At 42.9% G+C, this 26,463-nt stretch overlaps 1 protein-coding gene across 1 annotated transcript in view; it reads left to right on the top strand.

Annotated features, from left to right (window-relative positions):
- LOC120925013 (vomeronasal type-2 receptor 26-like) overlaps positions 1–9,032 on the top strand; it is a 154,767-nt gene extending 145,735 nt beyond the window's left edge. The window contains exon 2 of the mRNA XM_040335918.1: positions 7,604–9,032. Coding sequence (XP_040191852.1) covers positions 7,618–8,496 — 879 coding nt within the window. The 5' untranslated portion in view covers positions 7,604–7,617 and the 3' untranslated portion in view covers positions 8,497–9,032. The remainder of the gene's footprint in view (positions 1–7,603) is intronic.
- Positions 9,033–26,463: the final 17,431 nt, after the last annotated feature.

The following is a 26,463-nucleotide window of genomic DNA, read 5'->3' as shown; positions in this document are numbered from 1 at the left end:
ATTGTTCTCTGTCATATTGATAATTGGGTTGGCCTTGGTTATAACTATAGGGCGGTCCATTAAAGGAATTTTTGGCTTATTTTTTCTTAAGAAATTTGGCCTATATTTCTGAAGAAAGACTTTTTTCACAAGAAAAACAACAAAAAAATAGTTTTATTATTATTTAGCAAACAATTAAAAAAAATTGCAGTGATTAAATATCACCAAAAGAAAACTCTATTTATGTGAAAAAACTAGACATGTGCACAGAAAATTTTTTAGTTTTTTTTGTTCCGTTTCGTATCATTCCGTAGGTTCGTTCCCGTTCGTTTTTCGTAAGACACCCGTTTTCCTGTTCGTTCCCGTCCGTTTTTCGTACGACACGATTTTTTCGTATTCCGATCGTTTCGTATTTTGGTTACCGTTTTATTTTCGTACATGCGGGATGGTTCGTTATTCTGTTTAATTCATGTTCGTTACTTGTTAGACAATAATTCTCGTGAATTTTCGTCATTTTGTACTTTTGTAAATATATCGCAGGATTCGCGGCACTTTTAACACACGGCTCATCCATATTAACTATTGTTAAGCCCCATACACTTGGTCAGACTTTTTTAACAACAAACATAAAAACGATTGTTTTACCGAACGTTCGTTCGTTTTTAAACTCCATCAGAAAACCATTTTTGGGTTCCAGGTTCAAAAGTCTGGCCAACTGATCTCTCCCTTCAGACGAAAATCCACAGAAAAGTTTATTTGGCTTTACTGTACTACTGTACTCAGCACAAAAGAGAAGCTGCTTCACTAACTACACTCACTGCCCATTCAAAAAAACGAAAATTACATCTTATAACAAAAGATTTGCATTCTGTATTTTGAAACCAAATTACGAACAGAAAAAAGGAATTCAGAATACAGAATGAAAATCTTTTGTTATAGATGTCATATGAACATACGACTGAAAATCAAAATACGAACAGAACAAGGATTCAAACAAAATACAGAATGCAAGTCTTTTGTTATAGATGTCATATTCGTTCTTTTGCCGTTTTCGTTTTGTCGTATTTTCGTCAGATCGTTCGTATTTGCGATTGTTCGTTATGCGACTCATTCGTAATCCCGTCGTTTTCGTATTTTGGTGCTTAAATTTTTTCGTATGTACACATTATTCTGCGGGTACGAAAATGAACATTTTCGTACGAAAATAACATTTGTACGAACGGGAATGCACATATCTAGAAAAAACGATAAAAATGTCATCTGGGTACAGCATTGCGTGACCTCCACAGTTGTCATTCAAAGTGTGACAGCGCTGAAAATTGGCCTAAAATAGAGGCCCTATCAACATGCAATAGAAAGCAACAAACACCCCAAATGAATGAAAGCCCCAAATTCTGCCCCCCAAAATGGATCTCAAACCTGAAAAATTCACTGTGAATTAATGGTAGAGGCAATGCTGAGACAAGGTTGGCACCCAGGAAAAAGATGCCAAAATGCACCCCACCTCATTCATAATGTGCAAGTTTACATGATCCTATGCCTAGCAGTAGCATGTTTGTCAGAAACACTGTGCAGCTCCTGATCTGGCAGTCAGGTCTTTCATTGACCTGAAAGTGCTTAGTTTTAATACTGAGCTCCTGCATTGCTCATGTGTTGTCGCTGTAGATTTTAAAAGGTTGCTATTAATAACAATTTGTGAGGGTAGATGCACACCAGATGAAGTAGGACTGTTCTGGGCAGGGGAGAGAGAACACAGCCCACACCACCTCCCAACATTTTCCTCCTCTCTTCTCCCCCCTCCCAGCACTGGACTGACAGGTGTAGTGATATCATTGGGCCAAATCCTCAAAAGAGATACAACGGAGTAACTGCTGTTACTCCGTCGTATCCCTGGTCCTAACTATGGAACTGATCCACAGAATCAGTTTTCCATAGTTAGGGAGTAGATCCGGCATGTGTAATTGAATTACACTGCCGGATCTTAGGATGCAGTACCACATCCGCCGCTGGGGGCATTTCGTGTCGAAATGCCGCCTCGGGTATGCAAATTAGCACTTACGGAGATCCACAAAGCTTTTCTGCTTCGTTTTTTCTCCGTAAGTATTAAGTTGCATACGCAAAATTAGGGCTGCTTTTACATGGTGTAAAGTTAGTACACCATGTAAAAGCAGACCCTTCTGTCTAGCGACGCGTTTTTTTTTCGAATTTGAATTTTTTTTCCGCGCCCTATCTTTTTTTTTTCCCGACGCAACTTTATTGACCCGTCACAATCCACAAAGCCTGACGTAACGTAATTTCGCGCTATGCACGTCAGGAAAATGACGTCACGAGCATGCGCAGTACGGCCGGCGCGGGAGCGCGCCTCATTTAAATGGGAATCGCCCCCATGAAATGAGGAACGCCTTGCGCCGGCGGAATTTAAGTTACACGGCCAGAAATTTCTAGGTAAGTGCTTTGTGGATCGGGCACTTAGGTAGAAATTTTAAGGCAGTGTAACTTAAATTAGAAATTCGCCGTTACGCCGTGTCTTTGTGGATTTGGCCCATGGTCTCTACTTCTGTTGGCCTTGTGACAGAAGAAAGGTGACCTCATCCCTACTGTAAACCATTGTGCCCAGGTCAGCCACCCCCCCATCCACTTCTTGCCCTGGCCCTAAGTAGAGGCAAATATGAACCTCATTTGTATTTATAGCACCTAGTTTATATAGCCTCAAGAGATATAGTGGAAAAAAGAATAATAATAATAATAATAGTAATCATCATAATAAAAATAATATGTGATTTCAGATTCCAGTATCTCGATGTTCAGATCCCTGTTTACCTGGCAGCAGAAAAAAGTTTGGATCTTCAATTCATAAATGTTGCTATGAGTGCGTCTCGTGTCCAGAGGGAGAGATCGCCAACATTTCTGGTAGAGTTTGTATTTGTTAGTAAGTTATTGTTGGACCGGACAGAAGGTACCCCTGTGGTTAAAGTGTATGTCAGGGAATAAGACATATGGGCCCAGATTCTCAACCGAGATACGACGGCGTATCTCCATATACGCCGTCATATCTCTGCGTTGAGCCGTCGTATCTATGCGACTGATTCTTAGAATCAGTTACGCATAGATATCCATTAGATCTGACAGGCGTAAGTCTCTTATGCCGTCAGATCTTAAGTGCAATTTTTTTTTGGCTCGCTAGGTGGCGCTTCCGTCGAAATCCACGTCGAGTATGCAAATTACCTAGATACGCGAATTCCCAAATGTACGCGCGGCCGACGCAGTAAAGTTACGATGTTTGCGTTAGGCTTTTCCCGGCGTAAAAAAGTTGCCCCTGGGTCTATGAGGCGCAGCCAATGTTAAGTATGGCCGTCGTTCCCGCGTCAAAATTTAAAAAAAAATGTTGTTTGCGTAAGTCGTCCGTGAATGGGGCTGGACGTCATTTACGTTAACGTCGAAACCAATGACGTACTTGCAACGTCATTTAGAGCAATGCACACTGGGATATTTTACGGACGGCACATGCGCAGTTCGTTTGGCGCGGGACGCACTTCATTTAAATGATACATGCCCCCTACCCGCGGAATTTGAATTCCGCCGGGTGATTTACGATACGCCGCCGCAACTTTACAGGCAAGTGCTTTGTGAATAAAGCACTTGCCTGAAAAACTTGCGGCGGCGTAACGTAAATGAGATACGTTACGCCCGCACAATTTTGCGCCGATCTACATGAATCTGGGCCATGAAGTACATCTCTGCAATGTGTGCACATGTTTTATCCTTTTAAAGACTCTGCAAGTACCGAAGTATACCTGTTGATCCTGCCAGAAATGTACTCAGCTCACAATTCCTCTTGTGAGCTGACACACAGCAGTTTTTGGAGAAACAATAACAGGGGTGCACTATACCCACTCACCAAACCCACTATGACCTAAAACTTCACTTTCATTCATAACTATCTAAAACTCATGATGTATAAAATTGAAGCTAGGCATGAAAAAATTCAGGTGTATAACCTTAAATATAAAATGTTGTCATGTTACATCCAAAATTTTTAATGTATTTAACCTGGGATTTTATGTGATAGACCAACACAAAGGGGCACATAATTGTGAAGTGGAAGGAAAATGATAAATGGTTTCATACATTTTTTACAAAAAAAAACATGTGAAAAGTGTGGGGGGCATTTGTATAGCGCCCCCCCCCCCCCGGAGTCAATACTTTGTAGAACCTCCTTTCACTGCAATTACAGCTGCAAGTCTTTTTGGGAATGTCTCTAACAGCTTTGCACATGTAGAGAGGGACATTTTTGCTCATTATTTTTAGCAAAATAGCTCAAGCTCTGTCAGATTGGATGGAGAGTGTATGTGATCAGCAATTTTCAAGTCTTGCCACAGATTCTCAATGTGATTTAGGTCTGGACTGTGACTGGGCCATTCTAACACATGATTATGCTTTGATCTAAACCATTTTATTGTAGCTCTGGCTGTATGTTTAGGCTGTATGTTTAGGGTTGTTGTCCTGCTGGAAGGTGAACCTCCACCTAGGTCTTTTGCAGACTCTAGCAGGTTTTCTTCTAGGATTGCCCTGTATTTGGCTCCATCCATCTTCCCATCAACTCTGAATAGCTTCCCTGTCCCTGCTGAAGAAAAGCATCCCCACAACATGATGCTGCCACCACCATGTTTCACGGTGGGGGTGGTGTGTTCAGGGCGATGTGCAGTGTTAGGTTTCCCCCACACATAGCATTTTGCTTTTAGGCCAACAAATTCTATTTTGGTCTCATCTGATCAGAGCACCTTCTTCCACATGTTTGCTATGTCCCCCACATGGCTTCTCACAAACAGCAAATGGGACTTCTCATGGTTTCCTTCAACAATGTCTTTCTTCTTGTCACTCTTCCATAAAGGCCAGATTCTCCCACCTGAGCTGCGGATCTCTGCAGCTCCTCCATAATTACCATGGGCCTCTTGGCTGATTCTCTGATTAATGCTCTCCTTGCCCGGCCTGTCAGTTTAGGTGGACGGACATGTCTTGGTAGGTTTGCAGTTGTGCCATACTCTTTCCATGTTTGGATGATAGATTGAACAGTGCTCAGTAAAATGTTCAAAGCTTTGGACATATTTTTTTTATAAGCTAACCCTGCATTAAACTTCTCCACAACTTTATCCCTAACCTGTCTGGTGTGTTTCTTTACCTTAATGATGCTGTTTGTTCACTAAGGTTCTCTAACACACCTCTGAGGGCTTCACAGAACAGCTGTATTTATACTGAGATTAAATTACACACAGGTGGACTCTATTTACTAATTAGGTGATTTCTGAAGGCAATTGGTTCCACTCGATTTTAGTTAGGGGTGTCAGAGTAAAGGGGGCTGAATACAAATGCACCCCACACTTTTCACATATTTATTTGTAAAAAAAATTGAAAACCATTTATCATTTTCCTTCCACTTCACAGTTATGTGCCACTTTGTGTTGGTCTATCACATAAAATCCCAATAAAATACATTTACATTTTTGGTTGTAATATGATAACATGTGGACAATTTCAAGAGGTATGAATACTGTAAATCTTGAGGTGTCAGTGGGGGTAGGACATACTGACCTTGAGGATTATCAAACTGCAATTATACTGACTCTGCATAAAAGTTTATGCACCTATTACCATCCCTTTGGAGTATACTGGAGCAATACCAAATACCAGGTAAATAGTTGCTCCAGGTACCAGGTGCTCTTTCTTGATGGCTTTGCAACATAGTAATGAGCGGATCCAAATACTCAGCAGATTATCCTTCCACTGATATCCACTGAACAGAGAAGACATGGACACAGCCCACTGCTCTCTATGGGGCGTTTTGATGAAAAAATTACCAACTGTTTCCATCTGACTGTCATCTGATCCCATGCGTCAGATGATAGGAAATGGAACTTCCATCCATCTGTTTTTAGCAGGCAATATCGGATCAAATGGAGGCATGTGTAAACAGACACATGTCCGTTTACACCCACAGCTCCATACAGAGCAATAGAACATCTGTTTGGGTCAGCCTGAAAAATGAACAGGCAGACCCCATTGTGTGAAAAAAAATTAAAAGACATGCTGTAATTGTGAGTTCATGTTGAGATTGCAAAGCCTACTCCAAAAAAAAAAAACATTGCATATCACCCAAAGGATATTCTTACCCTGAGGATAGATAATTTACAATTTCTCCTCCGTCAGTGGGACAGGAGACTAGACAGTGTGAGGTTGTTAATGCTGAGTTGCACTGTAGAGGTCCTCACTGGGATCAAGATAGGTACATCTAGGCACTCAAGTGTATATTCAGTTACCTGAACAGATATAAGGGCAAAACAGGCCACCAAAAACTGTCAACAAAGGCAATATGGCAAAGCCATTGCAGAAGCCCTGGGTATCACAATATCAGGTTTTGTCAGTGCCCCTTATGACTCATCACTCGGGATTCAGGTGCTGGTGCAGATGTGGTCTGGTCATAAGGGTGCCCCATGAGTTATATAAGTTTCTACTTCCTTAACAGAGCTAGGCCCTCTTCCAGGGATTTCACTGTAAACATCTTCCCATCTTTAGTGATAACCAATTTCATTGGATAACCCCATGTACAGGTTATCCTGTGATTGCACAGGATTTAGTGATCATTCCTAGATTTTTTCCTCTGCAGCAGAGTATACTGAGTTAGGTCAGGAAAAACGCCAGTTGGGAATATTGCCGAGGAACTGTTTCTGTATTTCTACTGGCTCAAATGTCTTTAATATAATACAAATATATTCTCACCACCATATCTTTAAGTAGCTTGTCTGGCAGGTGTGCAAATTTCAACAAACTGTGTATCTGGAGAGGCATTGGGAAGAAAAGTGGCTCAGTAAAATAATTTCCCAATTCTGCTGGCTGGTCGGTTTCTGAAATGCCATGGATTTTAACACTGTTACACTTGGAACAGTCCTCCAGATCCCTCATTTTAGCCTTGACATCTTCCTCTCTTTTATTGTGAGCATCAACCAGCTCATTGACCATGGTAGGAAAGTCCCCCGTACATTTTTGTAATGTGGCTAACCCTGATGCCTTTAGATTGGTGGACCAAAGAAGTGAGATTTGCTTAAGAAGAGCTGCCTAAAGACATAAGCATTTCCTTAAATGTGGTATCCATAATGGGCTGATAAAGGGTGGAAAATTCAGTTATGGAAGTATGAGTGGCACTAGAATACCCAGAAATACAAGTAGATGGACTCACCTCTGTAGGTGCAGGCTCTGGAGGTTCCATTCTTGTTCTACACTTGGCTGAACTGATAGAGGAAAATAAATTCTATAAAAAGAGTGGCACCATCTTGGCTGCAGAAGTGGTGATAAGGGAGGAAGAACAGTGTAATTTTCCTAGGCTTCCACCGCTCTTTTCTCTTCCTTGACATCTCCATGTCTTACTGTGACATGAGTAAATCAGGATCGCTAGTGATACACAATCCCTGTTACTGCTGTGCAGAGACAAGTCAATCAGTGGCAATCATGCTCAGCTGCCAGTCACTTCCCCCATTTGGTATATTTTATTTACCTCTCCCACAATGCACTGATGGAAATCTGAGTGCTATCTGTGAGACAACTCATTATGTTTGTATTGTTCTTCCTGCAGACAGTGAAAACTGCATGAAATGTCCTGATGAAGAATGGCCAAATGAGAAGAAGGATCGTTGTGTGCCAAAATTGACGGAATTTCTTTCCTACACTGATGATCCCATTGTTGGAGTATTTTCAGCTGTCTCCATCATCTGTTGTCTTCTGACTGGTTTAATATTGGGGATATTTATACATTACCAGCACACCCCCATTGTTAAAGCCAATAACCGGAACCTGAGCTATCTTCTCCTGGTCTCCATCATGCTGAGCTTCCTCTGTGTCTTCTTGTTCCTCGGCCATCCAGTAGATGTGACCTGCATGCTGCGTGTCACCTCTTTTGGTGTCATTTTCTCAGTTGCCGTCTCTTCTCTACTTGCCAAAAGTATCATGGTGTGTATTGCTTTTAAAGCCACCAAACCTGGGAGTCCCTGGAGGAAATGGATGGGAGCCAAACTGTCCAATTTTATCATTTGTGTCTTCTCACTGGTTCAAGTCATAATCTGTGTTACTTGGTTGTCTAGTTCTCCCCCCTTCCAGGAGCGAGACACTCACTCTTATCAGGAGAAGATCATCATTCAGTGTAATGAGGGTTCAGTTATCGGCTTCTACTCTGTCCTGGGATATATGGGGCTTCTGGCAGCTGTGAGCTTCATTATCGCTTTTTTAGCCAGGACATTACCGGACAGTTTTAATGAGGCCAAGTACATCACCTTCAGCATGCTGGTGTTCTGCAGTGTCTGGATTTCCATGATCCCGGCCTATCTGAGCACCAGAGGGAAATACATGGTGGCTGTGGAGGTTTTTGCTATAATAGCATCAAGTATTGGACTTCTTGGCTGTATATTTTTCCCAAAATGTTACATAATTCTGCTCAGATCCGACCTGAATACAAAAACATGTATCCATTAATATGTATGGAGCAACACTGGGTTACCAGTAGGTATAGAATAATCTCTATCACTGTTATTTTTAGAATTCTGTTATTGAGAATAAACACTCTTAAATGTAAACATTTAATACCTACCTCTCCTTTTGATGGTGAGTTTAATTTCTGCTCTGGACACCTCTGGGATCACGGACTTTGGGTTGGTTGAAAACATTGTCCCCTTTTGGGTGTAGTGGTTCCTCCCACTAGTCGTTACATCACTATAGAACAATGTAGTCAATTAGTGAGGAGGAACCACAGTGACCAAAGGAGAACAAAGTATCCAAATCCTCCTAAAGTGTCAGATACCAGAGACACCCATCACTCTTCCAGAGAGGGAAGATTTCACTCACCACTTTCCGGAAGATAAATGTTAAACACATTCTTTAATAAACTGATTATAATGTATTTTTTAGTTTCAGGGTCACGTTATTGTAAATATATTGTTTGTAGATATATCCTGCTATATGAATAAATTCATTTTGTTGGTGTGTTCAAAAATCATTTAATATTTAATATTGGTTAAAGTTGATGAGAACACGTCTTCAGTAAGTTCACATTTTAAGAGATAAGTTGAGTACATTTTAAATTATATTTTCTTTATAGGACCTAATAAAAACAATCCTCCTCATTGTATATGTTTCTTTGTAAGCTGCTGCCACAAGGGAGTATTCTCCTTCTCCATACAATGCTGCCGAGACAACACTCCTACCCCACACCTTTCCAGATCCTAAAATGAAGAATTCCAAAGCTAAAAACATATATAAAAAATGTACAAATAACAAAGTGCCAAACAGCATAAGATGAATACATAAATCTCCAATTATTTAACATACATAAACTCAACCTCAATAACAGTGACAAAGAATGTACACAATAATGAAATTCCCTTAAATTATGTATAACATGTGAAGATCAATTCCCCACAATATTAAGTGCAATAAATCCCTCATTAGTGACATGGAAGGAGCTCCTTTGTGCTCTTCAAACAATTTCTGTAGAGTACCCAAATATATATTTTTTGCATTTTTTGAGACAGACAGAGCTTTCTTTTGGTGGTATTTAATCACCAATGTTTTTTTGTTGTTAAACAAATAAAAAAAGACTTAAAATGTTCTAGCCGACCTTGCTAGGGCAGAAATTGGGATTATCGCCCTATCAGACCACGCCCCCACGGCTATCACCTTGAATTCTAGAGCCCCCCAAAAAAAAACATTTAACTAGGGACTTAAAGCGGCACTCTTAACAGATCAACTAATTCATGACTAGAGTTGAGCGGACACCTGGATGTCCGGGTTCGGACCCGAACCCGGACTTTGAAAAAAAAGTTTGGGTTCAGGACCGAACCCGGACTTTGACCCAAACCCAAACCCCATTGAAGTCAATGGGGACCCAGACTTTTGACTACAAAAATGTCTCTAAAAAACGAAGGGAAATGGCTGGAGGGCTGCAAATGGCAGCAACATGTCGGGAAGAGCATGGCAAGTACTCTGGAAATAAATGTGGATAGGGAAATAACTTAAAATAACATAAAAAAATAAAAATAAAAAATATAATGATTTTGACCCTGGAGGACGAGGTCCATACAGTTTTGTTCAAAATTATTCAACCCCCCAATGCTGTAAAGGGTTTTAGGGAATTTAGTGTACATTTGTAATTGTATTCAGAATGAAATCCTACAAGGACTTCATAAAGAACCATATGCAACTAATATGACATCAATTGGTTTTGTAATAATGTAGTAAATGCAAAATTCAAGGCAAAGGGCACTGTTGAAACGCTACCTGGTCGTGGCAGAAAGAAGATGCTGATTTTGACTGCTGTGCGCTACCAGAAGCGTAGAGTGGAGAAAAGTCCCTGTGTGACTGCTGAGGAACTGAGAAAAGATTTGTCAGATGTGGGTACTGAAGTTTCTGCTCAGACAATATGGCGCACACTGCGTAATGAAGGCCTCCATGCCAGAACTCCCAGGCGCACCCCCTTGCTGTCTCCAAAGAATAAGAGTCGACTGCAGTATGCCAAAAGTCATGTGGGCAAACCACACAAGTTTTGGGATTGTGTTCTGTGGACTGATGAAACAAAATTAGAACTGTTTGGGCCCATGGATCAACGCTATGTTTGGAGGAGGAAGAACAAGGCCTATGATGAAAAGAACACCTTGCCTACTGTGAAGCATGGCGGGGGGTCAATCATGCTTTGGGGCTGTTTTGCTTCTGCAGGTACAGGGAAGCTTCAGCGTGTGCAATGTACCATGAATTCTCTTCAGTACCAGGAGATAGTGGATGACAATGTGATGCAGTCTGTCACAAACCTGAGGCTTGGGAGACGTTGGACCTTTCAACAGGACAATGATCCCAAGCATACCTCCAAGTCCACTAGAGCATGGTTGCAGATTAAAGGCTGGAACATTTTGGAGTGGCCTTCGCAGTCACCAGACTTAAATCCGATTAAGAACCTCTGGTGGGACTTAAAGAAAGCAGTTACAGTGCGCAAGCCTAAGAATGTGACTGAAGGTGGAAGCGGTGGTGGAGGAGGTCGAGGAGGAGGTAGCCAACACAGCAGGTTTTGGTTTTTAATTGATTTCTTTTTCAAATTAGGGTAAACCCCAAAATAGTGAGACAGATCTAGGGTTGCTACCTCATCCCTTTAAACCTGAACACAGAGTTACACAGGTTCTGGGGCTAATTTAATGTCGATAAGGCACCAAGTGAGTTTAATTAGCAGCACCTTAATCAGCCAGAGAACCTGTGTAATTAATATGTTTTTGCTTTGAAAGGGATGAGATGGCAGCCCTAGAAAGCTCCGAAAAAAACAATGGCTGGGTAAGGCCGGCCCGGTGTCTATTCTGCACAAGGTACGGACAAGTCCTGTGGGATCCATGCCTGGTTAATTTTAATGAACGTGAGCTTGTCCACATTGGCTCTGGACAGGCGGCTGCGCTTGATAACGCCCCCTGCCGTGCTAAATACACGTTCAGACAATACACTGGCCGCAGGGCAGGCCAGCACCTCCAAGGCGTAAAGGGCAAGCTCAGGCCATGTGCCCAATTTGGAGACCCAGAAGTTTAAGGGGGCATAGCCGTCATTGAGTATGTGTAGGCGTGTGCACACATACTGCTCCACCATGTTGCTGAAATGCTGCCTCCTGCTAAAACGTTCCATATCAGCTGGTGGTGCTGTTTGTTGTGGCGTGCTGACAAAGCTTTTCCACATTTCGGCCATGCTAACCATGCCTTCTGAGGTGATGGCGATGCCCCTGCTGCGTTGGCGACCTCTTCCTCCTCCTCTGCCTTCGCCTTCTGCTTCCACTGTGCCCCCGCTGCCAGGTGGGAATTGCACCAGCAGCGCGTCTACCAGTGTGCGCTTGTACTCGCGCATCTTGCGTTCACGCTCCAGTGAGGGGATTAAGGACGGTACATTGTCCTTGTAACGGGGATCCAGCAGCGTGGCCACCCAGTAATCAGCACCTGTCATAATGTGCGAAACACGCTGGTCGTTGCTCATGTGTGCCAGGCTGCCCAGAGGCAACGAAAAGCTGTCCTCTGTGGGAGGTGTATCATCTGTGTCCTCTGTATCCCCCCAGCCACGCACCAGTAATGGCCATGAGCTGATCTGGATGCCATCCTGCTGTGAACATGGTTCCTCCTCCTCCTCCTCCATGTCTTCCTGCTCCTCATCCTCCACTGCGTCATCCTCCAGAACTGTGCCCTTGCTGGACAATTGTGTACCTGGCCTTTGTTGGTGCACGAACCCACCCTCGGAGCCACTTGTGAATGACTGCCCTGAAAGCCTTGCAAATGATCCCGATTCCTCCTCCTCCTCCTTCTCCTGTGCCACATCCTCTTCCATCATCGCCCGTAGTGTTTTTTCAAGGAGGCATAGAACTGGGATAGTCACGCTGATAGCGACATCATTGGCACTGGCCATGTTGGTGGAGTATTTAAAACAGCGCAACAAGGCACACAGGTCTCGCATGGAGGCCCAGTTATTGGTGGTAAAGTGGTTCTGTTCCGCAGAGCGACTCACGCGTGCGTGCTGCAGCTGGAACTCCACTATCGCCTGCTGCTGCTCGCACAGTCTGGCCAGCATGTGCAAGGTGGAGTTCCACCTTGTGGGCACATCACATATGAGGCGGTGAGCAGGAAGTCCGAAGTTATGCTGCAGCGCTGCCAGGCGAGCAGCAGCAGGGTGAGAACGCCGAAAGTGTGCACAGATGGCCCGCACTTTCTGCAGCAGCTGTGGCGTATCGGGGTAAGTTTTTAGGAAACTCTGCACCACCAAATTCAGCACATGCGCCAGGCAAGGGATGTGCGTCAAACCGGCTAGGCCCAGAGCTGCTACGAGATTTCGCCCGTTATCGCACACCACCAGGCCCGACTTGAGGCTCACTGATGCCAACCACTCATCGGTCTGTTGTTCCATGTCCCTCCACAACTCCTGCGCAGTGTGTGTTTTTTCCCCCAAACAGGAAAGTTTTAAAACTGCCTGCTGGCGTTTACCCATGGCTGTGCTGAAGTTGGTGGTGAATTTGTTACGCTGACTGGATGAGGAGGCAGTAGAGGATGAGGAAACAGAGTAGAAGGAGTTAGGAACAGGAGGCAAACTGAAGCACCCTGCAATCCTCGGTGGTGGAAGGACATGCGCCAAACTGCTATCCTCCTCAGGCCCAGCCGCCACTGCATTTACCCAGTGCGCTGTTAGGGAGATATAACGTCCCTGACCGTGCTTACTGGTCCACGTATCCATAGTTAGGTGGACCTTGGCACAGATGGCGTTGCGCAGTGCACACCTGATTTTGTCCGCCACTTGGTTGTGCAAGGAAGGGATGGTTTGTCTGGAAAAGTAGTGGCGGCTGGGCACGACGTACTGTGGGACAGCCAATGCCATCAGGCTTTTAAAACTCTGAGTCTCCACCAGACGGAATGACAGCATTTTAAAGGCCAGTAATTTTGAAATGCTGGTATTCAGGGCCAGGGATCGTGGGTGGGTAGAGGGGTACTTCCTCTTACGCTCCAGTGTTTGGGAGATGGAGAGCTGAATGCTTCCATGGGACATTGTGGAGATGTTTGGTGACCCTGGTGGTAGTGTTGCTTGCCGGTCCTCTAATTGAGGGGTGGCAGGTGGCACTGTCACTACGGAGGTGGATGAAGAGGCAGAGAGGCCCAAGACTGATACAGAAGAGGAAGCAGGAGGAGCCAGAGACCTTTCTTGGTTTTGAGGTGTCTACTCCACTGTATCAGCACATTGTGTGAAGAACTGCCACGCTAGGGAACTCCTTGGACCTGGCTTTGGTGTGCTAGGTCCCTTGCTGCATTGGGCAGTAGCAGGCATACTGTCTAAGGGACGAACTCTCTGCTTTGGCACCCTGCTCCCTCTTCTGCTGTGCTGGTGGCTCTGTGCGACCACCGCCTCTTCCTCCGAACTACATGGGTCACCTGCATGAGGTTGATTCCATGTCGGGTATAGGACCTCATCGTCCTCCACATCATCTTCCACCCAGTCTTCACCACTGCCCTCCTTGTCGGTCTGCACAATTGCTAAAGCACCAGCAGTTGGCAACTGTGTCTCATCATCATCCAATACGTGATGTGATGGTCCCCCCATGTACTCATCTTGAAATATAAGTGGTTGGGCATCGGTGCACTCAATCTCTTCCCCTTCTGGGGCTGGGCTAGGTGGATGGCCCTGGGAACACATGCTAACAGACTCATCAAAAAGAAGAAGAGACTGCTGCATGCTTTGGGGCTCAGACTGCTTTGCTGATTTGCAAGGGGGTGAGGTGAAAGACTGATGGTGGACATCGGCTGCAAGCGCCAACTCTGAACTTTCAGCACAAGACTGGTTGGAAAACAATGTGAAGGAACTGGAGGCACTGTCAGCAACCCAATCTACTACCGCCTGTTCTGCTCCTGGCCTTAACATTCGTAGAGCTGGATTAGGCCCAACCAAATACCGCTGCAGGCTCTGTCGGCTACTCGCACCTGAGAAAGGTGTTTCACTTGTGCTTGTAGCTGGCACAGATCGACCACGTCCTCTCCCTGTAACAGGAGCTCCACCAGCAGCACCACGACTGCGGCCACTTATTTGACGTTTTCCTCATATTTCTCAAATTTAGGGTCTTGCCCTAATTCTGAGAAATTTTAAATACAAAAATAGTGTAATATGGTGAAAAAGGCAGAGATTCACCTATATATTTCTCTACCGATAGCAAGAAGCAGGAACCCAGCCCTAAACAACGTACTGGCGGAGTGCTGGTAAAATGGGCAGAGATTCACCTATGTATTTCTCAAATTTAGGGTCTTGCCCTAATTTTGAAAAATAGTGTAATATGGTGAAATAGGCAGAGATTCACCTATATATTTCTGTACCTATAGCAATAAGCAATAAGCAGGAAGCCAGCCCTAAACAATTTACTGCACATACAGTATATCACAGGGGTCAGGTGGAGTGCTGTTGAAATATACAGAGTCACCTACAGAGCACAGTGACAACGAGCCAGATCCAATAAGATCATGCAGATATCAAAGAAATAAAGTGTGCTTCTAGAGATTTCTGGAGCAGGATACACCTAATACTGTCCCTATGCAGCAGATTCAGCAGCCTCTTCCTATCCTAATTAAAGCACAGTGACAACGAGCCAGATCCCATAAGATGATGCAGATATCAAAGAAATAAAGTGTGCTTCTAGAGATTTCTGGAACCTGTCCCTGAACTATGTATTCGACAGAAAAACACAGTATATCACAGGTGCAGTGCTGTTGAAATATTCAGAGTCACCTATAGAATGCTGACTGCCCCTATAGGAAAATATCTGGAACCTGTCCCTGAACTATATACTTGACAGAAAAACACAGTATATCACAGGTGAACAGGTGGTGGCAGGTGCAGTGGTGTTGAAATATTCTGAGTCACCTATAGAATGCTGACTGCCCCTATAGGAAACTATCTGGTACCTGTCCCTGAACTATGTACTTGACAGAAAAACACAGTATATCACAGGTGAACAGGTGGTGGTAGATGCAGTGCTGTTGAAATATTCAGAGTCACCTATAGAATGCTGACTGCCCCTATAGAAAAATATATGGTACCTGTCCCTGAACTATGTACTTTACAGAAAAACACAGTATATCACAGGTGAACAGGTGCAGTGCTGTTGAAATATTCAGAGTCACCCATAGAATGCTGACTGCCCCTATAGGAAAATATCTGGTACCTGTCCCTGAACTATGTAATTGACAGAAAAACACAGTATATCACAGGTGAACATGTGGTGGTAGATGCAGTGCTGTTGAAATATTCAGAGTCACCTATAGAATGCTGACTGCCCCTATAGAAAAATATCTGGAACCTGTCCCTGAACTATGTACTTGACAGAAAAACACAGTATATCACAGGTAAACAGTGCTGTTGAAATATTCAGAGTCACCTATAGAATGCTGACTGCACCTATAGAAAAATATCTGGTACCTGTCCCTGAACTATGTACTTGACAGAAAAACACAGTATATCACAGGTGAACAGGTGCAGTGCTGTTGAAATATTCAGAGTCACCTATAGAATGCTGACTGCCCCTATAGGAAAATATCTGGCACCTGTCCCTGAACTATGTACTTGACAGAAAAACACAGTATATCACAGGTGAACAGGTGCAGTGCTGTTGAAATATTCAGAGTCACCTATAGAATGCTGACTGCCCCTATAGGAAAATATCTGGCACCTGTCCCTGAACTATGTACTTGACAGAAAAACACAGTATATCACAGGTGAACTGGTGGTGGCAGGTGCAGTGCTGTTGAAATATTCTGAGTCACCTATAGATTGCTGACTGCCCCTATAGCTGAACAAAATTCCTAAACTATATGAAGCACAGCAGATGTCACAGGAATAAAGAGTGCTTGTTGAGAATTCTGGAGCAAGATACACCTAACACTGGCCCTAAGCAGCAACAGCAGCCTGTCCCTATCATAAGTCAAGCACAGTGACAACGAGCCAGATCCCATAAGATCATGCAGATATCAAAGAAATAAAGTGCCAAATCCTCAAAAATCCTGCCTAACTTAACTTTTCCCATTTAAGTTACACTGACTTAAAATTTCTACCTAAGTGCCCGATCCACAAAGCACTTACCTAGAAATTTCAGGCCGTGTAACTTAAATGTCTCCGGCGCAAGGCGGTCCTCTTCTGCAGGGGGCGATGACAATTTAAATGAGGCGCGCTCCCGCGCCGGCCGTACTGCGCATGCTCGTGACGTAATTTTCCCGACGGGCAGCGCGCGAAATTACGTTACGTCGGGCTTTGTGGATTGCGACGGGACAATAAAGTTGCGTCGGGTAAAAAAAAAGTTACGCGCCGGGAAAAAAAATTCAAAATTTAAAAAAAATTGCGGCGATCGAAAAAAAGATCTGTTTTTACAAGGTGTTACTAGTTTACACTTTGTAAAAGCAGAACTAATTTTACGTATGCAAACGTAAACTTACGCAGAAAACCCCCCAGCGGCGGATGCGGTACTGCATCCTAAGATCCGACAGTGTAAGTCTCTTACAGATGTCGGATCTTCTGCCTATCTTTGGAAAACTGCTTCTGAGGATCAGTTCCAAAGATAGGCACAGGGATACGCAGGCTGAACAGCAGTTCCGCCTGCGTATCCCTTTTGAGGATTTGGCCCAAAGAGTGCTTGTTGAGATTTCTGGAGCAGGATACACCTAATACTGTCCCTATGCAGCAGATTCAGCAGCCTCTCCCTATCCTAATTAAAGCACAGTGACAACGAGCCAGATCCCATAAGATGATGCAGATATCAAAGAAATAAAGTATGCTTCTAGAGATTTCGTGAGCAGGATACACCTAATACTGTCCCTATGCAGCAGATACAGCAGCCACTCACTATCCTAATTGAAGCAGAGTGACGATCTGTGCTGTGTGCCTCGATCTAATATAGAGGCTGGTGACATGATCGGTCACATGCTGCACTGGCCAATCACAGCCATGCCATAAGTAGGCATGGCTGTGATCAGTTCCCAGTCACAGTAGTAAAACGAATGGCGATTGGCTGCCGTGCAGCGCGCCAAAACATACCCGAACTCCGAACCCGAACCCGGACTTTTTCCAACTATTCGGGTTCGGGTCCAGGTTCGGGAAAAACCCAAAGTCCGTACCGAACCCGAACTTTACAGTTCGGGTTCGCTCAACCCTATTCATGACGACATACATGATTCCATTAAAACATACTTTTGTAACAATGTGGACTCAGATACGAATCCCTTGAACAACTGGGAGGTTCATAAGAGTGTGATCAGAGGCGAGCCTATGAAATGGGGTGCAATATGGAAGAAATAAAGGGAGAAAGAAATTGCCTCATTAACTGACACTATAGCCAAATTAGAAATACAACACAGGCGCTCCCTTGCGGTCAAAGTTGAGGAAGAACTCACTCGCACCAGGAACTCTCCGAGACAAATTCTAAACCTGCAAACTCAAAAATCTATTTTTTTTTAAGAGAAGCATTTTCTATGAACATGGTGATAAGAGTGGGAAACAGCTTGCTAGGGCCCTGAAAGATGTTATGCTAGCAAACCATGTTCACTCCATCCGAGGCAACAAGGGAGTGCTTCAACATAAAACCGAACAGATAGCAGAAATTTTCCATACCTTTTATTCTAAACTATATAACCTACCCGACAAACACAAACCCCAACACATAACTGTTGTAATATTAATATTTATGTGTAGGTATGTATGGCACAATATATTGTATTACATTACCATATTGACCAGGAATTCAGTTGAACTGTCCAAGCCAGCTGAATTCTAACATATCAAAGGTACAGAAGACACTTAGATGTGTTAATCTTATGCAAGACTACCTAGGTGTGTGTGAGGTATGACCCGTTAACTCAAAGGTTATATTGTTTACATACGTTAGGAAGTATTTATTGATGGTAATTAGACTTGAGGGGGTATTCATTCATGAGAAACATTTGGTTAAGTTCATTATATGTCACTCTGAATGACAGGATGTAGATCAAAGACGGCCAATCAAATTGCTCAGCTATTCAGTGGATAGGGAATATAATTCTGGAGATCAATCTTGTTACTCAGAATATTCTCAGTGTATTCTCTGGGTATGGCACAGGTCTAGAGCTGATCTAGTCAGATGGACTTTGAATTACTCTGTCGGATTTGTATCATCTGTGGAATTTGGACTTTATTCTGTATTGGAAGCCAAATAAATGCACTCTCTGGAGAGCCTGGTGTGTTGCTGCGGAACAACATCATTTATAGTCATCATACTAACACCTAAATATCAATTATCTACTGGACACTATACATTTATATCACTACATGTATTGGACATGACTTCACTACAATAACAACCTCCAGAGATGAGGAAACAGCAAAATCCCCTCTTTCAACAGGGAAGAGACCCTCAATCTAGAAGGTCTTATAACTATCTCAGAATTACAATTGGCGATTGCAGAATTAAAACAGGGAAGAGCCTGGGTCCAGATGGCTACACATCCCAATATTATAAAACTTTCACACAATTACTCTCCACTCCCCTATTAAAAGCCTTTATTTACTTAGCGGAAAACAAACATGATTCCAATTCCCTTCTAGCAGCACACATAGCAGTAGTCCCCAAACCGGACAAGGACCATACGGAATGTGCGAATTTCAGGCCCATTTCTCTCTTGAATGTAGACATCAAACTGTTAGCGAAAATCTTGTCCAATAAAATTAAGCCTCTCCTCAATAAAATCATTGGCCCAGAACAGGTAGGCTTCATGCCAGGCTGAGAAGCCAGAGACAACATAACTAAATCACTGAACCTCATCCACTATGCCCAGAGCTTGAACCTTGAGGGCCTTATCCTGTCCAAAGACGCAGAGAAGGCCTTTGATAGGGTCTCCTGGGACTGCATGTTAGCCATTTGCTCCCACATAGGCATGGGTAGCAATATGTTGAACTGGATCGGGGCTCTTTACCAAAATCCACAAGCGCAAATTAAAATCAACTCCATCCTATAAGATCCCATCATGATAAAGAATGGTACAAGACAAGGCTGCCCCCTTTTCCCCTTACTCTTTATTCTCTCTTTGGAACCCCTTATCAGGACCATCAACCTATCACCAGACATAAAAGGCTTCAAAATCCACAACAGGGAATACAAAATAGCCGCTTATGCGGATGATCTTCTCTTTTTTATCACCCAACCCCATGTTTCTATACCCAACCTCACTAAGATATTTAGAACATTTGGCTTTGTTTCCAACTCTAAATCAGAAGCCCTTAATCCTAATTTACCCACAGATAAATGCAACCTACCGTATTTATCGGCGTATACCGCGCACTTTTTTCACCTTAAAATAAGGAGAAAATTGTGGGTGCGCGATGTACGCTGATACCCGCTTCCCGCGCTCAGTTTGAATGCCTGCGCCGACATATACCGAGTGCAGTACACTCGGCTACATTCGGCCAGGCTCGGCTTCGCTCGTGCTCACGCATAAACATCACAGAGCGTGAGCACGAGCGAAGCCGAGCCTGGCCGAATTTAACCGAGTGTACTGCACTCGGTATATGTCGGCGCAGGCATTCAAACTGAGCGCAGGAAGCGGCGATTCGACGGGGAGACAGCGCGGGAGAAGCTGGGAGGACACCACCGAAGCCGCAGACAGACGCCGGATCCGACGAGGAGGACACCACCAAAGCCGCAGACGGACGCCGGACCCGACGAGGCCGCCGATGGACGCCGCGCAAGACACCAAAACTGTAAGTACTAAAATGTTTTTTTTAACAGGAATGCAGGTCCACATTAGGGGTGAGCGATATACGCCGGAGTGCGCAATACCCCGATAAATACGGTACTTAAAGTAAACCATACATTTAAATGGGAACACGACACTCTTAAATATTTAGGAATTAAACTGACTCCCACTATTGATTCATTGTTCTCGGCCAACTTTACACCCCTTACAATCCATATCCAAGTAGCATGTGTGGGGGGAGGAAGGGAGTATGTGACAAGTGTGTGGATCCTCCAACCTGTGTATGTTTTGTGTCATCCACAGATGGCAAGGAGGGTGCAGGGCCATCAGGCCAGTCTGCACCAACCCCCGGACACCAGGCTGCTGAAGTTCCCCAGGCAAGGCCGGAGTCCTCAGGGGAGACACAACTCACAACTCACCTCATGAGGAGGTTGAGGGGGAGGAGGTTGAGAGGGATGAGGTTGACATAGCCAGTGAGATACTTTTCCTTTTGGAGGAGTCTCCCCCTCTGGCTGGCAGCAGTCAGGCCTCCATCAGGGGTAGCCCCTCCCACTCCTCCCCCAACAGGGCGCCCCTCCCATCCTCCCAGGCCACAAGCCTCATCTGGAGGCAGGAAGGCCACCAAGAAGACCAGAGGGTTGGCAGACTTTCTGCCGGCAAATCTTAGGAGGGACCAGGCCCTTCAGACCCGCCATCTGGGTCAGGTCACCCAGACTTTGGCCCAGATGGAGGAGAGACTGTCCGCCATTAAGGAGTCGGTGAACGACGTGAGCTGCAACACCCTGGAAGTCATAAACTGTTTTAATGACCTGCAGACTGCCACAGCAGGCGTGGGTCGGGAGGTGTGTGCCCTGACCCAGGCTGTCCAGGCCAATACAGCAGCCCTCAATGTTGGCCTCACCAGGATTGCCGTGGCCTTGGAGGGCAGGCCAGCAGGTGGGCAGAGACCAGGGGAGGCTCCTCCTTCCCCTGATTCCCCCCCATGAGTCTCCCCTGAGGGGCCGGGCCCGTGGCCGGCCCAGGCGTGGGTCACACCAACGTTAATTGGTGATGTTCTTTTGTTTTAAATTTTTTTTTTTACTGTGATTATGATTTGTTTTATGTTTGTGAATGATGTATGAATGTGGGGGTGACATTCCTGTCTGAAAAGGGGTGTCACCCTCATTTGTGGTGGAGAAGGGTTCCCCAGGACCAGGGAGAAGTGATCCCAGGTCCGTGTGAAATGTGTTTGAATGTACAGTGACATAATTGGAGCCTTGGCGGGGCGTTGCTGCTCCCTAGTACCGTGTGGTGTACTTTGGTCTAATCCAATTCGATGAGGATGTGGGGTGTGTGTGCTAGGGACCACAGTGGTGTGCATGCATGCATTCCCATTGTGCCATGATTAATGTGTGTGTTTAACGTGCGAAGATGCCTTTTGCGCGCCTCTAAAGTCACTAGTATAGCTATGAGCATTGATGCCCCTGGCATGTTGGCATACAGATTGTTGTCCTGCAAGTGTGTGTGCTCAGCTCGTCCCTAATGGTGTTGCTTTAGCTGACCTGCACACGTCTGGTGCAAAGTTAAGGCTGCTTTTATAAGGTGTAACTTTACACCGGACATTCAGCTGATGTGCACATGGCGTAGCTTGCGCCGCACAAACGTACTTTTGTGGATCGCCGTATCTACCTCATTTGCATATTTGACTAGCAAAACAATGGTGCGTCTAGCGTATTTTTGCAAACCAAGATGCGCCGGTGTAATCGTTTTACGTCGGTCGGAAAAAAATGGTTTTCAGGCGTATCTCGTTTTGAGGATACGGCGCATAGATACGCACGGCGCATTTTTCAATTACGCCGCGCATCTCTAGATACGCCGGCGCAAGTGCTTTGTGAATCTAGCCCCATATTCTTTCTATTTGATTATATTAAATTAATTTTTTCTATTCAAATTTAGAATTTTGAAAGATGGCTGCATTCTTTCAAAATTCAAATTTCAAATTGTTTATTTCAGAAGGCAGCTATATTCTATTTTATTTTGTTTTATTATATTCAAAATTTGAAGATTACATTTCAAACGATATTCTTTCTATTTTATTCTATTCCATTCTTTTTTATCCAAAATTCTAATTCTGAAATGTAAAATTTGAATGTTGAAAGACAGATCAATTTTTTTTTTATTATCCTATTTGAAATACTAATTTTAGAAACCGGCTACATTGTTTCTACTTTATTATTTTCTATTTAAAATTTGAACTTCAAAATTCAAATTTTAAAAGTTAGCTATGTATTTTTTCTATTTTATTTTGTTTGAAATTTGAAATTAAGATGTTGTTCATTTTCCTTTTGTTTTACTCTATTCTATTTGTTTCTATTCACAATTCATATTTAAAAATTGGAATTTCCAAACACACATATATATTTTTTTATTTTATTATATTTGAAATGCACATTTTGGAAAATGTCTATATTATTTCTATTTTATTCTATTCCTTTCAAATTTCAAATTTGGGAAGATGGCTATATTCTTTCTACTTTATTCAACTTCATTCTATTTTAATCTATTCAACTTTTCTATTTTAGTAAAGAAAAATCAAACTTGAAATGTTGATATTTGAAATTGGATTTTGGATGACAGCTATATTCTTTCTATTTTATTCTATTCTATTCAGAATTTGAAATTCAAATTTTGGAATTTGGCTATAGATTTTATTCTATTCCTTTTTGTTTTATATATATATATATATATAACCACTTAATGACAGAAGGTGTTTTTCAGATTTGGTGTTTACAAGTCTAAAACTGTTTTTTTTGCTAGAAAATTACTTAAAACCCCCAAACATTATATATTTTTTTTCTAACACCCTAGAGAATAAAATGGCGGTCTTACAAGTGCACTTTTTTTGGAAAAAATAAGACAACAATAAATTTGGCCCAATTTTTTTATATATTGTGAAAGACAATGTTAAGCCGAGTAAAATGATACCCAACATGTCACGCTTAAGAATTGCGCATGGCATGGCGTCAAACGTTTACCCTTAAAAATCTTGATAGGCGACGTTTAAAAAATTCTATATGTTGCATTTTTTGAGATACAGAGGAGGTCTAGAATTATTGCTCTCACTCTAACAATCGCGGCGATACCTCACTTGTGTGGTTTGAACACCGTTTTCATATGCAGGCGCTACTCGCGTATGCATTCGCTTCTGCGCGCAAGCTCGTCGGGACGGGGTGCTTTAAAAAACTATTTTTTTTGTTTTCTTATTTTTATTTTTTTATATAATTTTTTACACTGAAATAAAAAAAAATATCACTTTTATTCCTATTACAAGGAATGTAAACACCCATTGTAATAGAAAAAAGCATGACCTCTTAAATATGATATCTGGGGTCAAAAAGACCTCACATCTCATATTTAGACTTAGGCCTCGTACAGACGACCGGATCTATCCGCTGGGATTGTGCATCCTATTTTTTACTAGCAGACCTGGCAGTCTTTTATGCCTATTACCATCTACTTTTGGTTGGCTGTTTTTACTTTTTATCCTGTGATAATCAGGATCTCCCTACGACCTTTTGCCTTCTCTGCCATGTTACTTTTCTATTTATTTATTTCTCTTTTTTAGAACCTGTTTCTAATGAGCAATCTGCTGCTCCTGGCATCTTCAAAATCCTCAGCTGTCCACACTGCTCCCTGACAGGGAGAACCTCACAGAAAGAAGGAGATTTTTGTCTTCTTACTTTCCTTCTTTTTTTTTTTTGTTTTATACACGTCTCTTGTAACTCTGGTAAGTCCTTTATTTAGTCATCATGTGTTATACGTAATGGATGGCTTCATATATACTGCTTCTTTGATCTAACTACCCTATTAGATTAATTCACCTATGTTTATATAGAGCAGTACCATCACCTATTTAAACAACTGACAGCCATCTCATTGCACTCTATTGGTGCTTTGCTAAATCCAGGCTTCAATACTATTTGGACATGACCGGAGGGCATGTTATAACAACTTTTTCAGTTACTTTATTCATTTTTGACGTTTACCCTATGGATCCCCTGCTGCCATTACTTTTTCCCATGCGGACCAGCCAGGCATTTTTGCTTAATATTTTATATTTTATGTACATCATCTGGTCTATTTCAAACCAGTAAAAGTCTGTTTTGTTTTTTCTTGCTGTCTTTGACAAAAGTGCATTAGATGTGTTTTCTTGTCTGGCATTCTTTTGTTATTATAATTTTTGATACATTGTGCTCCTTTTCTTTTTGCCCTTCTTATCCTTCACACTATAGGTCACATAGTATGGTAATACTGTGTGTATAACCTGTACTGTCAATGACCAAGGACATACTTCTTGCACAATCGACCAAGTAATCTTCATGGTCTCCATCTGAGACTGATCTACCTACCTTCGAATCCATCGGTTAGTAGCTACTAATATATTTTTCTGGGGCCTGATCTATAAGGCCCCTTTCACATTGAGGAGTTATTGAGGCGTTTTTGCGCTAATTTTCCCGCTATAAAAACGCTAAAAAAACGCCTCCCATGTATCTCAGTGTAACCTTTCACACTGAGGAGTTTTGCTGGCTGGGCGTTGAAAAAAGTCTGACAAACAGCATTTTTGAAGCTTCTTTTGGGCGCAGAAGATAGCACTGTAAAAACACCTATCCCCATAGAAATGAATGGGTACCGCTTTAAAACCACAGTAATATCGCTGTAATACCGCTCATAACCTGTGTGGAGGTCACATGATCGCACTAGAGTGAAGTATGCTGGGATACCAGGAAATCCGATTGAGAAGAGGAGAGGAGAAACAGAAAGTGTCATCATGCAGGAAAGCAGCAGTAGACAAATGCAGCCAACATCTGCAGAAGTGAGAGAAGAAAGAGGCTCTGAACCAGAGGAATTTATAGAATCCATGAGAAATCACCCTGAACTATGGGATAAGAAGCATGAATGGTATTCCAACCGTTTAAAAAAAAGGGCAGCTTGGAATGCTGTGGCCCTAGTCCACATTCATAATTGGGCTAACTTGGGCAAAAAAGATAAACAGGCAAAAAGTAAGTACACACCCTCATGTAATCTCTAGTGTAATCATAATCCCACTTTTTCTAGTCCTAATCCCACTTTTTCTAGTCCTAATCCCACTTTTTCTCTTCATAATCCCACTTTTTCTAGTCCTAATCCCACTTTTTCTCTTCATAATCCCACTTTTTCTCTTCCTAATCCCACTTTTTCTAGTCCTAATCCCACTTTTTCTAGTCCTAATCCCCCTTTTTCTAGTCCTAATCCCACTTTTTCTCTTCATAATCCCACTTTTTCTAGTCCTAATCCCACTTTTTCTCTTCATAATCCCACTTTTTCTAGTCCTAATCCCACTTTTTCTCTTCATAATCCCACTTTTTCTAGTCCTAATCCCACTTTTTCTAGTCATTTTACTACTCGTAGAAGTGGATCTCTGACGATTCTAAGTGAGATTATGACTATTTCAAGTGGGATTATGACTATTTCAAGTGAGATTATGACTATTTCAAGTGGGATTATGACTCTGGGGGTGGGATTATGACTATTTCAAGTGGGATTATGACTCTGGGGGTGGGATTATGACTATTTCAAGTGGGATTATGACTCTGGGGGTGGGATTATGACTATTTCAAGTGGGATTATGACTCTGGGGGTGGGATTATGACTATTTCAAGTGGGATTATGACTATTTCAAGTGAGATTATGACTATTTCAAGTGGGATTATGACTCTGGGGGTGGGATTATGACTATTTCAAGTGGGATTATGACTATTTCAAGTGGGATTATGACTCTGGGGTGGGATTATGACTATTTCAAGTGGGATTATGACTATTTCAAGTGAGATTATGACTATTTCAAGTGGGATTATGACTCTGGGGGTGGGATTATGACTATTTCAAGTGGGATTATGACTATTTCAAGTGGGATTATGACTATTTCAAGTGAGATTATGACTATTTCAAGTGGGATTATGACTCTGGGGGTGGGATTATGACTATTTCAAGTGGGATTATGACTATGGTGGTGGGATTATGACTACTATAATAGTCAAAATCCTCTATATAATACTCCTAATTATATGAAGAATAGTCATATTTACTAATAGTATTCTTAAACGAAGTTCTAGAAGTCCTAATCCCACTTATAATAGTCCAAGTCACATCCCTATTAGTCCCATACTTC

The sequence above is a fragment of the Rana temporaria genome, chromosome 1, assembly GCF_905171775.1.
Source record: "Rana temporaria chromosome 1, aRanTem1.1, whole genome shotgun sequence".
In the NCBI taxonomy this organism is placed as follows: domain Eukaryota; kingdom Metazoa; phylum Chordata; class Amphibia; order Anura; family Ranidae; genus Rana; species Rana temporaria.
This window is presented reverse-complemented; position numbering and strand designations above follow the sequence as displayed.